Genomic DNA, 13345 nt, shown 5'->3' on the forward strand with positions numbered 1-13345 from the left:
ATGTTTCGTTTTCCGTTTTAGGGGATGTGTTGTTGGCTACAGCTTTCCTATCTTATTCTGGTCCGTTTAACCAAGAATTTCGCAATCTGCTGTTAAATGACTGGCAGAAGGAAATGAAAGCCCGGAAAATTCCATTTGGAGACGATCTAAATCTCAATGAGATGTTGATTGATGCTTCTACCATTAGTGAATGGAACCTCCAAGGCCTGCCAAACGATGACCTGTCCATTCAGAATGGAATTATTGTCACAAAGGCATCTCGCTACCCTTTGTTAATAGATCCACAGACTCAAGGGAAGATCTGGGTTAAAAATAAAGAAAACCAAAATGAACTCCAGGTAATCTGGGTTTGAGTCTATTTATGCTACTAATCAATTTTAGTGCCCCAGATCAACAAGTATCTGAGAATAAAGAAATATTTCATATTTAGAAATAGTTTTATTATTAATATTTAGATATTAGTATTGAGAAATGATTTCTAAAAATTGCGTTATTTGCATTCTTGTTGATCTCTCCAATGCCGTCTTTCAAAGGTTTCAGACTCCCTTCTGTTAGGGCCTAGGGCCCTCATTCATAAACAGAGCAGGGTGGAGCTATATCACACTAAGTGGACAGCACTTTATAAAGACACTTCATAATTATTCCATGATTATTTGTCACAAATATGGTGGTGGTGAGGAAAAGGCAACATTGCCATACAACCTTTACTTGCTTGTCAGTAAAAGGGAATGATACAGTCAAATGCTCTAGAGCCTCCTTAAAAGACTAAAAATAGAGCTACCATATGATCCTGCAATCCCACTCCTGGGCATATATCTGGAGAAAACCATAATTCAAAAAGGTACATGCACCCCAATGTTCATTGCAGCACTGTTTACAATAGCTCAGACATGGAAGCAACCTAAATGGCCATCAACAGAGGAATGGATAAAGAAGATGTATATTTAAACAGTGGAATATTACTCGGCCATAAAAAAGAATGAAATAATGCTATTTGCAGCAACATGGCTGGACCTAGGGATTATCATACAAAGTGAAGTAAGCCAGACAGAGAAAGACAAATATCATATGACATCACTTATATGTGGAATGTAAAAAAAAAATCATACAAATGAAGTTATATACAAAACAGAAACAGGCCCACAGACATAGAAAACAAACTTATGGTTACCAAAGGGGAAAAGTGGGGGAGATGGATAAATTAGTTTAGGATTGACATAAACCCACTACTGTATATAAAATAGATAAGCAACAAGGACCTACTGTAGAGCACAGGTGAGTATGCTCAACATTTTGTAATAACCTATAAGAGAAAAGAATCTGAAAAAAATTATGTATAACTGAATCACTGTGCTGTACACCTGAAACTAACACAACATTGTAAATCAACTATACTTCAATTTAAAAAAGTAAATAAGGGATTGATGGTTTGCTAAGGTGAAGAATGGAAACAGTTTAGAGCAGCATTTCGATCTTGTTTCTAGATCACATCTCTAAATCACAAGTACTTCAGAAACCACCTAGAGGACAGTCTTTCTCTTGGAAGGCCCTTGCTTATCGAAGATGTTGCAGAGGAACTAGATCCAGCCCTGGATAATGTTTTGGAGAGAAACTTCATTAAGACCGGGTCTACCTTTAAGGTAGGCTAAACCTATAGACGACGATGTGCAGAATAATTACCATGAGACCAGGTAAATGTGACATAGGTGACAGTTTCTCAATAGGCAGCAGTTCAAATTTGAGGCATTTGCTTTTCTCTTCTACGCTTCCTGAGTTGGAATCAAGAGGAATATCTGCTTCACTTGTATAATAAAGTCCGACTCCATTGTGATGTTTGACTTTGGACAGTTTTCAAGCCCTGTCGTGACCCTCTCCCCTTCCATCCCCAATGTGGGCAAGCTGATAAGAAAACGTGGGTCCACTCTCCTTTGGCACTGGTGGGAAGTTCTCTCATGACCATGTCTGGGAAACTTCATCCCAGCCCCATTGGGTAACCACCATAAAACTCTAAAACAGCTTCCCCTCCCTACTCTCTCAAGTGAGGTTTTTTTTGGACCTGTTTGGGAGCTACCCTAATATTTCCAGAAAGTCTCATGTGAATAATAATAATAAACATTTTCATATCTTTTTGTTACATGAGTGACATCATCAGTCTTGACTTCTGAACCAAATTTTGGGTGGGGAACCCATCTCACTTCGGCAGTATGATCACAACAATTTTGGTGATAAATTCTCTATATATTGTATGGTGTATATTGAATTAACTTCCTTCCTCCCCCTTCCTTCCCTCCCTCCCTCCCTCCCTTCCTTCCTCTCTTATTTCCATCCTTCTTTCCTTTCATCCTAGTGGCTTAAAGCCCTGTGAATGCCTAATGACCATTTCTTTTCTAGTATACAGATGATCTCTAGGTACACAGCTGTTAAAAGCAATACTGGATCCTATACAAAAAGCACACAGCAAGGTGTATCTCTGTTTTATTACTTTTAACTTTCTTTTTTATAAAAAAGGTGAAGGTCGGTGACAAAGAGGTAGATGTGATGGATGGCTTCAGACTCTACATTACCACCAAGCTGCCCAATCCAGCCTACACCCCTGAAATAAGTGCGCGGACCTCCATCATCGACTTCACTGTCACCATGAAAGGTCTAGAAGATCAGTTACTGGGGAGAGTCATTCTCACAGAGAAGCAGGTGAGTGAAGTATGGCCCTACCGCTTTCTGCATTATGTTGCGATTTTTTTCATTGACAAAAATGATATGATGAAAGTTGTAATAGGATCGAGTCCCCTCCTTTAATTCCTATGTTTCTTCCATTATTAATTTCCAAGTGTCTTAAATAACTACTAACCAATTATCTACCCAGTATGTTGCATCTGTATCGCATAAATCATATAGATCATCAGTTGATTTTATATAGGGGACTGGTGTAACTATGAGACTGCCAGTCTCAGCATCATTGTTCTGGATTTATATTACTTTATTTTTCTGAAGTTTGTTCTATTATTAATTCTAGTCACCTGTTGATTTTTAGCTTTCTAGTACACATCTAGATTTTCTTTCATTCGATTCATTATTATGCTTTTGGAATATAAAATTAAAATGTTTTACTCAGATAACGTGACATGGCCAATTCTTATTTGTTATCCAAGAGAGCTCTGTGTATGTTGTGAGAAGATAGAAGTTGATGACACTAGGTTTCACTGTGCACTTTCTGAGGGCTACCGGATTCATTATGCTCTAAGCATAACTCCATATCTGTTTTCTCTCAATGAAAAATGGCCAATAATTTATAACTTCTGTGTTCTGAGTCACCATTTTCTCCGGGGAACATCTGAGCCTTAAGGAAAGAAATCTGGAGGATTTTAATAGGACTGCTTTGGTGAAACTGCGTGAACTCTGAAAGTTGCTATTGATTTTTTTCCTGAGTTCGATGGCAATGTGGAGTTTGGTTTACTTTATACCTCCCTTCTACACTGACCTAAAGAGTTATTTAGGTTAAATCTATTGGCAAAACCTTTGAAATCTGTCCCTCCCATTCTTTTTACCTTTTCTGTATGTCGTACCATGCTTGGCCTTCTGAGCCCTTCCTTATGTTTATCTCTTTCTCTCTCTCTCTTCCCCTCTTCCTTTTTTATGAATCTTCTCTGTTTACTTTTTAATTTGTTGTACGTAAATCATAGAGTTATACGGTTGGAAATTGCATTAAAAGCCTTTAATCCAACTTCATAAATTCACATGGTTGGTGACCTCAGTATGGCAGGAACCGATGCTAGCATTCCTACCACAGACTGGCTGAAGAAATAACAGCCTTCCAAATATCTACTTGTTTATTTTTGAAATCTCAGTAGAGGTGGTTGAGGAAGTTTAGCGCTGCCACACCCTTATTTCAGGAAGGACAGGGGTTCTTGATCAACAGCATATCTGTGGAGCCGGGGCATCCCTGAGAGTCTTCGGGCAGTATCCATTGCCCGTATTGTAGGCTCTGATTTCACCTGTAGTGCTGGCTTCAGGTAGATAAGGGGCTTTCGTAGCACTTTGAATAATATCCTTGTCCTCGGCTTTCTTACGATTCAGCTGAGATGAATACAGTCTCCTTGGAAAAAAATAATTTGGCTTCCCAGATTTTTGGTTGCCACAAAACACAGCAACAACTCCAGGACTGAGCTGTAATTGTTGCAGCAGAGTTTTAAGATGAAGTATGGGGCACTTGAAGCTCACTGGAAGATTTTGAACAGCCTTGAAAAGCCAGTATGGATCCCAGGCCAGGCTTTTTCTTACTTCCTGGGAAAGTTGGGTGCCTTCAGACATTATTCTCTTACCATCATCTCATTATCAGAATTTGTCCCAGGCTCAAAGGAAATGATTCTCACAAAAGTGTGGTCAGAGTGACATGACACTCATTCTGTTCTAATAGTCATTTTACCCTGAACCACGTTACAATACAACACGTAATCTGTATTTTTTTTTGTCTCTAAAGCAAAGTGAGCTGCTAGACTTATTTGTGATGGATTTTAAGCAGCCTCCTTTCTGCCAGCAGCTTTTCCTTTTGCAGCATCTTTTCTGCCCACCCTGCTCCTGAATTTGCTCACTTTGCTGAATCTTTTCAGCCTGGGTGGTGGCACGTGGGTCTGAGTTGGTCTCTGGTGCTTTCAGGGCATTTTTTTTTTATCATCTAGTGACTCAGTTGAAAAGAGCCTATGTCTGTGCCTATGGATACAGATCTAAAACGTTAAGTCCAAATTGTTTCTTTGACTTCAGTGACCTGGAAGTCTCTCTTACTATGATCACATCTTGGGTGATGGTAAAAATATCAATATGAAATGCTTTTGGGCCAAGGGGAGTGGCTCTTGAAAGCTAGGAAGATCCCACAGATAGGAAGTTGATGTTGGAAAGCATCTAAGAAATTCCCTAAATGTAGGGAGCATTGAAACAAATGGTGAACATCTTCAGTCAGGATGAGTTATGCCTTCACTGGTCTGTTGGTTCTTCTTGTGAAAGGCAGCTTGGAAGAGTAACTTAGGATACAAGGGAAAGGCTACTCTTAGTTCTTTGAGTCCATAAATTCACCAGCCGTCCAGTGTTCTGGGAATACAGGCAGTGAGGAACCTTATTATCATGCAGGATCTGGTCTCATGAATGCTCAGCTGTACAGCCTGAGCAGGTTTGTTTGTTTAAGAGACAAAGGGAAACCTCAGGGCCTATGAAAGCAAGGAAGGCAGATTTTTAACTGACTTTATACTTTTCTGTGTGCTTCAAGGCAGTCTTTTTAAATGCTTGGGCTGTTCAAGTTCACATCAAGGTCATATTCAATTGTTCACCTGATGTACCTGTGAGTATATTTAGACGGCCTGCTGTTGTCATCAGAAGGTGATGTATCAAGACCATTTTAAATAGGCAGCAAACCAGTAGTCCTCCGGAAACTTTCCTTTAAAGAAACCTGGTCTCTTCGGGTCACCCTCACCTTGATCCTAGAGAATAAGAAAGAATCTCAAAGAGAACTATGTACTATTTAGGAGAAAAACATTAATATCAATTAACAGCTTCTACTAGCCGCACAATACAAAGCCTCAAGTGTCATCCTTGTTCAGAATTCCGGATGAGCAAACAGGTGTATGATTTATTTCTTTTGGAGCTGGAAGGTCCTAAACTTGGTGGAACTGACATGGGAAATAACTTAATAAAGACACTAAATAGACATTGTTATCACCATTGTTATTGGTGGTGGAGAAAAAATAAATCTGTTTCTGAGTTCAGTTGTTTAATCTTTCATTTTAATTACCAGTGCAAGGTACAGAGAGAAAGAATCTTTGGGAATAAAGCCTGGGTGATATGTTAAAAATGAGAACGGTGGAAGGCTGTCATCTATTTCCTTTTATTGATTCCAAAACTTTGGTTATAGTTGAAGTTTACTAACAGAAAGAATTTGAGTTTTCATTTGCATCCTTGTTGAGCCACTTAACTTTTGATCGTGTAATTAATCAATAGCACATTTCATGAAGTTGTACTGAATCACTGATGTACTTTCTTAATCAATTCAGGGATACTTTTCACATTATCACAGTTTATATAAAATTTTTACGTTGTGATCTTAACGTATAGAATACATAGCACAAATGTGTGTGTGTGTGTGTGTGTGTGTGTGTGTGTGTGTGTGTGTGCGCGCGCGCTAAGAGATAATCCCTTTGGTGGGAAAAATGCTAATAGACAAAATTATTTTGATTAATTTTGCCCCTTCGTATTAATTTGTAAAAGAACTGTATTATGGAACTAAAGTTGTAGCTCAACAGAAATATGTTGAAATCTGTCATACAAATGAAAATATGCCTAAAACTTTATCCCATAGGTTTTCCATTTTTAGAACTCAAATGAAAAGCAAATAGCAATTGTTCTATTTTCTTTCAGAGGTATCTTTCTTTGCCCCATAACTATTGTTCTATTCTACTGTTTGGCCACTGGTGTGCTATTTAATGAACAGTTTGCTTTTGGAATTCCAAATATTACTTTAGGTTGTAGTATTTACTTTAGAGTATATTATTTCATCAGTTTCAAACTATGGGGGAAATGTACTCCTTAGCCTTATTTTAATCCTTTGGGAATATAAGCATTTCTTTAAGGGACAATTTTATTTAATTAATGTTGTTAACAATGACATTAAATTGACCATAATCAACTCGATAATGTTCAAGCTTTTACTTACTATCTTTAAAATCAGGAAAGGAATAATTTGTACTTTATTGTATGTATTACTAGTAAGTATGTTTATTTTCTTAATAATGGTTTTCATAAGCACTGTGGAGGCATAATTTTAGTCTCAATCCTGTAGTTCTCAAGTGGCGATGAGATTGGAAATGTAGGTTGTAACAGGTTTTGCAAACTATGTTGAAAGTTTTGGACCTTTCCAAATAGTAAAGGAAAGGTCTATGACTGGGAGTAGAAAAGGGGGTGATGGCAGAGCAAAAGATCAGTGGGGAGACCAGTTATGGTTAGTGTAGTCCCCCGAGCAGTAATTAAAGCCTGCATTAGGGCAATTGCTATGTAATTGGAAAAAAATGGAGGAAGGCTTATGCAGGAAGGCTCAGTAAGACTTGGTGCAGATTTTGGATTTGATAGCCCATGGTCTCATCTCCAGCAGACATGAAAGCATGCATCCTTGGCATTGTAAGTGCAAGTTTAGAAAGTTCTCCTGTAAAAAAATCCCTTTCAGCTCCTTTATTATGCTTTTACAATGATAGGTGAAATTCTAAAGTGTGATTTATTTTGTACCAACTTATAATTTTACTTTTCAAACTACTCATTTCCAAATAAATATTACAATGCATCTGAAAAATCCATGCTGGAAACGAATGAAGGGAGGGGATAGAGAGAAGAGACGTCTTCTGAGCAGCTGTCATGATCCAGTCACTGGTTTGAGCTTCTTTGCTAATGATATCCTTACAATCACTCTCTGAGCTGTTCTTATGTCCATTTTGCAGATGAAGAAACTGAGGCTTATAGACTTGCATAACATGGCCACGGTCATGCAGTCAATAAGTCCTGGGTGTTAGAATTTAAACATGTCTTCCTGATGTCAAAATGCTCGCTCTTCTCACTGTTTTACTTTCCTTCCCTTACCTGTCTTCATGTGCGGACTTTTATCAGGCTCACCTTTAAGAACTCAGAAACGATAATGAGAGTGTGTAAAATTTAAGAATATGGCAATAAAAATACTTGAATTATTTCCATTTAATTTTATTATCATTTTGTTTCCTAGTGTAACCATATTGTGAGTGCATTTATTATAACTGCCCACGGAAAGGAATTTTATAGTAAACATTGAATGTCACTTGTTTATACTAATTTCTACATTATCTCAAATACAAGATTATTATCTAGGAAATAAATGAATTAAAATGACCAGTAAGGATATTGCCAACAAACACATGAAAGGATGCTCAGCATCACTAATCATTAGAGAAATGCAAATCAAAACTACAATGAGGTATCACCTCACACCAGTCAGAATGGCCATTATCAAAAAATCTACAAACAATAAATGCTGGAGAGGGTGTGGAGAAAAGGGAACCCTCTTGCACTGTTGGTGGGAATGTAAATTGATACAGCCACTATGGAGAACAATATGGAGGTTCCTTAAAAAACTAAAAATAGAACTACCATATGACCCAGCAATCCCACTACTGGGCATATACCCTGAGAAAACCATAATTCAAAAAGAGTCATGGACCCCAATGTTCATTGCAGCACTCTTTACAATAGCCAGGACATGGAAGCAACCTAAGTGTCCATCAACAGATGAATGGATAAAGAAGATGTGGCACATATATACAATGGAATATTACTCAGCCATAAAAAGAAACGAAATTGAGTTATTTGTAGTTAGGTGGATGGACCTAGAGTCTGTCATACAGAGTGAAGTAAGTCAGGTAGAGAAAAATACTGGATGCTAACACATATATATGGAATCTAAAAGAAAAAAAATGGTTCTGAAGAACCTAGGGGCAGGACAGGAATAAAGATGCAGACGTAGAGAATGGACTTGATGGCACCGGGAGGGGGAAGGGTAAGCTGGGACGAAGTGAGAGAGTGGCATGGACATATATACACTACCAAATGTAAAATAGGTAGCTAGTGGGAAGCAGCTGCATAGCACAGGGAGGTCAGCTCGGTGCTTTGCGTCCACCTAGAGGGGTGGGATAGGGAGGGTGGGAGGGAGACGCAAGAGGGAGGGGATATGGGGATATATGTATATGTATAGCTGATTCACTTTGTTATAAAGCAGAAACTAACACAGCAATGTAAAGCAATTATACTCCACTAAAGATGTTAAAAAAAAATAAATAAAATGACCAGTAAGGAAGCTTTCAAATGTAACTAAATAACATGTGGAAGCAAAGACAGTAAGAGCAGGTCTTAATTGCATTGCTGTATCTCAAAGAATTAAGAATTGATGCAAGTTTGAGCTTTTGTTTTGCTTAAAGAGGGAATTTTTCTTTTTTCTAGAATGTTCCAGGACCTGACTCACTGTGCTCAGAGCATGAGTTGGGAGCCTGGTAGGGTCCCACCCACCATAACTGTTCAACCAATGGTGATTAGCTAGCTAGAACATACAGCAGAGGCCAGTGCTCTTTGCTTTTTGCCTTCGTGCAGTTTTGCTACCATGACCTTTATTTTTAACTTCATGGTTTTTGTTACAAAGGGAGAATTTTCATGTCTGTATTTCTGGCACTACGACATGACTAGATTTTCTGGTACACTAATGTGTTTCAGTTTATCAGTTTGAAAAGGGGTATAGCATTTAATCATTCACTGGGCAATATTGAGAGCCTACTATGTATCGGACATTGTACTAAGAGTTGGAGAATGTATCAATGCACCAAAAAAACCCTTGGAGCATAACTATTAAGTAATTTATATGTTATTAGAACGAAAGTAAATAATCATATAATTAATGAATAGTCCTATTATGTTTTATATGATTTCGTGTGATTCATCACTGCATATAAGTTTAGATTTGTAGTTTTCTCGATAGGGGGTAGAATCTACAAAACCTGCTGAGCCATATCCAGAATACCTAACTGAGTATTTACCTTTCTGAAGCTGCTCTAGCAGTGTGAGCTTGGTATCACATGCCCAGGTACCCGCACAACTGGAACTGCCGACAGTGCTCTCCTGTTCAAGTCACCTGCATTTAACCCTCGTTTCCCCATATTGTATTTACACTGAAATGTGCGTAACTTTAGTAATGCAGGTAAGCATAGGTACCTTGTCAATGGACACTATATTTAGAAAGCTTTTCAAGCAAACTTGCTAATGCGTATCTTTCTCTTCAAATTTTAAATTCTACTTCCTCATTGTCTTTTCCTCTTTTGAATCTTTTATTAACTTCAAGTTAGAGTCTCTCATGAAACAATTTGACTTTCATGTACAATTTGACTTGGTGCTGGCAGCATCTCCCAGCCTCTGGGTTTCCTGCTGCCCTTGGCTTGTTGAGTGTCATGGCTGTTTCCTCCTTCCCTCACCCTCACCAGCTCCATCTTTTCTTTCTTTCTCTTTCACTGTCTCTCCCTCTCCAAACTACCAAAAGGAAGGAATAGCCAATAAGGGCAATAATCTTCCAAAGCCATTCTCTCCCCAGCTACCCATAAAGGCCTTTTAGGAAGGATTCAGAATGTCCCTTCTCTTGGAGAGGACAGCATCTTTTCTTTTCAGGTCAAGATGATTTTTCAATTTAAATGTACCTGCCGTAGCAGCGCAGTTTGCTTGCCTAACTTTTGGACACTTGCTTTTCACAGAGTTGGATACTATTTCAACACACAAGTTGAGAATAATCACATTCAAACAGCAATAGAGCTCTTTTAAACAAGAAACCAAACAGAGGTAAATGTATTTAATCTGAGACGCGTATATTGTCTTCAAATAAATTTCAGTTTCAAAACAGGAGTAAATATGATCACAGAAGTCCCTTAAAAATGAGTTGACTTTAGGAAATAAATAGATGGTAAATAGTTAATACTGGTAATATTTTTAGCACATTTTACATTGTTCGCCACCAATTCTTCTTTCCTCCATTAATTCTCCTCCTCTAATTTTGATGTCCGTATTTCCTGCAGTCAAATACGATAACTACAGTACAGGAACTCGAGAGCAGCCCCATAGGTAAACTTTTTAAGGAATGGCCAAACCATAGGTGTTCATTAAGAAAAAAATATATTTATGCAAATTAACAGGAACTGGAGAAAGAAAGAACTCATCTCGTGGAAGATGTAACTGCAAACAAGAGGAAAATGAAGGAGCTAGAAGATAATTTGCTTTACCGTCTGACCAGTACCCAGGGGTCCCTGGTGGAAGATGAGAGTATCATCCTTGTGTTGAGTAACACAAAAAAGACAGCCGAGGAGGTGACCCAGAAGCTGGAAGTTTCAGCTGAGACAGAAATTCAAATTAACTCAGCCCGGGAGGAATATAGACCTGGTGAGTTTGGTAACGAGAGACATATGTCACAGGAAAATGAAGCGAGAAATGAGAATTAGAGAAATTGAAGTAAGGATGTTATGAAAACAACTATGCAACGTGGGGTGGCCATTTGTGTTGTGTGGCATTTCTTTAAATATTCAGTAAAATTGAGACGAAGAAATTTTATAATGGTGTAAATTTTCTAGGTGCTTATAATTCATGTTATTGGCAAATTCTTTAAGGTTCCTGTGAGCTTATTTTTAAACCAGAAAGTAAAGAGGAGAATTATTAAAGACATCCGACTACAAACTAGTGAAGTCTGAGGAATTTGTGCTGCATTTGTGGGCTGTTCACTAGTTGGTTATCATTTGGTAACAATAAGCCTGTATTTTGTTTGCAGTCCTGTAGAGTTCCCATGAGTCCAGGTAGTTCTCTGGTCTCATGGGAACTCTTCAACCTTATCCACAGATCAGCAAATCAGTGTTGTTCATGGGTTATAAAGGGAACCTGCTAAAAGAGTTCAATCTCCTTTAGTAATTTATCATGCCTTTTGGAAAAATAATTGAAACAGTATCTACTGTTGGAGAGTCAGGAGTGTTCTTTGCGATGCCTTGGCTTACCACCTTGAGGCCAAGTTTAGTCAGGGCTTCCTCATGGAGCTTAAGAATGAGGTCCTTAACAATGCCTACACAGTTTGCTGGATGTTACAATACAATCCATGCTGTCCCACTGTTTGTCTTTTCTACCTATGAAAGAGTGTAATAAAATTTATTTATAAGGAATCTAGAGATTCTAAAACAGAAAGTATCATTTAATGAACCCAAATGGCAGACTACTTGTTCAAAGCTTACAAAGAAGAATTAAATATATATGATGACATTGCTCTAGACTCCCATTGTTGGTAGATAGTCATTACTAAGACGTACAAATAAAACTTGTTTCATTTAGCATTTAGACTGATCTGTGCATGGGTCATTTCTTTTCCTGCGCTTGTAGCAAGTGCATCGTTGCTCTTTGTCTTTTAGTTGCTACTCGGGGCAGCATCCTCTACTTCCTCATCACGGAAATGTGCTTGGTTAGTGAGATGTATCAGACTTCGCTCCGCCAGTTTCTTGGCTTGTTTGACCTTTCCTTGGCCAGGTACGTCTGTACTCAGGAAGCCAAGCTGAATTCTGTATCTGTGGGTTAGAACGGTGACATTACGTTGATAACTTATTTTCCCTTTGCAACTAAGCTGCTTCTTTTTCTTTAAATCTAAGTTGAGTGTAATTACCAGTGTGTTAACAAATCATTCTCATTTGTCATTTTATGCTTAGAGAAAGCTCTACCAACTATTCATCCACTGATCGATTCCTTTGGTTTCCCCAAGTTTCTGTTAAACAAGAAAATTCCCCAGACATTGTTGTGAGTGAAAATACTCCGCAGGTAAAATTGATTCAGACAACATGGAGGATTCTGTTATTTCATGTGGAGAGAGTGCTTGTTATTTTAGATTTAGGAGGCTTACTCTTGATGTGTAAAAAATAAGAATTGGTCCTCCAGAGTTACTTGTTTTCCATTAAAGACGTTGTTTTTAGGGACATTTGAAAAGGGTGGGACAAGGCTGATTTAAATGTTCTCTTCTCCAGGTCTGTCAAGAGCCCAATTACAAGCAAGAGGATCGCTAATATCATTGAGCACATGACCTATGAGGTTTATAAGTACACGGCTCGGGGTTTGTACGAGGGGCACAAATTTCTCTTCACCCTGCTGCTTACCCTAAAGATTGACATGCAGAGGAACCGAGTCAAGCATGAAGAGTTTCTCACCCTTATTAAAGGTCAGTATTAGAATAGAAAGCATTGTGCACAGGTGCAGATGTAGGAATTATAGTGAAGGTCTTGTGCATTTTTCTTTTTAGCAATAACAGTTTCCTTGCATTTCACTGAAGATGGCATTTATGTGAGATTATTTTTAACATTAAAAAATTAATTAACTAATTAATTAATCTTTTTATTTTTGGCTGTGTTGGGTCTTTGTTGCTGTGCACGGGCTTTCTCTAGTTGCGGCGAGCGGGGGCTACTCTTCGTTGTGGTGTGCGGGCTTCTCATTGTGGTGGCTTCTCTTGTTGTGGAGCACAGGCTCTAGGCGTGCGGGCTTCAGTAGTTGTGGCATGCGGGCTCAGTAGTTGTGGTGCACGGGCTCAGTTGCTCCATGGCGTGTGGGATTTTCCTGGACCAGGGATCGAACCCGTGTCCCCTGCATTGACAGGTGGATTCTTAACCACTGCGCCACCAGGGGAGTCTGAGCTATTTTATTTGTTCATTAATTGCGTGAATATTTATTGGGAAACTATTGCATGCCAGGACACAGAATAGGCACTTGAAACATAATAAACAGTAAGTAAATTGTGCAG

The 13345-nt window shown here is 38.5% G+C and overlaps 1 protein-coding gene across 13 annotated transcripts in view; it reads left to right on the forward strand.

Moving 5' to 3' along the window:
* Positions 1-13345, forward strand: part of DNAH5 (dynein axonemal heavy chain 5) — a 262069-nt gene that overhangs the window by 211676 nt on the left and 37048 nt on the right. For 10 of the 13 annotated variants that reach the window (XR_004349091.1, XR_004349092.1, XM_032625862.1 and 7 more), the window contains 6 exons: positions 22-338; positions 1485-1640; positions 2509-2691; positions 10725-10968; positions 11976-12090; positions 12579-12769. Coding sequence is in view for 10 of the 13 variants with exons in the window: in XM_032625862.1 (XP_032481753.1) it covers positions 22-338; positions 1485-1640; positions 2509-2691; positions 10725-10968; positions 11976-12090; positions 12579-12769 (1206 nt within the window). In the remaining 3 variants the exon portion in view is untranslated. Of the gene's footprint in view, positions 1-21; positions 339-1484; positions 1641-2508; positions 2692-10289; positions 10375-10724; positions 10969-11975; positions 12091-12266; positions 12770-13345 lie in introns of those variants that run through there. The other 3 variants (XM_032625870.1, XM_032625868.1, XR_004349093.1) reach the window with 3 other exon arrangements.

The sequence above is a fragment of the Phocoena sinus genome, chromosome 3, assembly GCF_008692025.1.
Source record: "Phocoena sinus isolate mPhoSin1 chromosome 3, mPhoSin1.pri, whole genome shotgun sequence".
NCBI classification, from domain to species: domain Eukaryota; kingdom Metazoa; phylum Chordata; class Mammalia; order Artiodactyla; family Phocoenidae; genus Phocoena; species Phocoena sinus.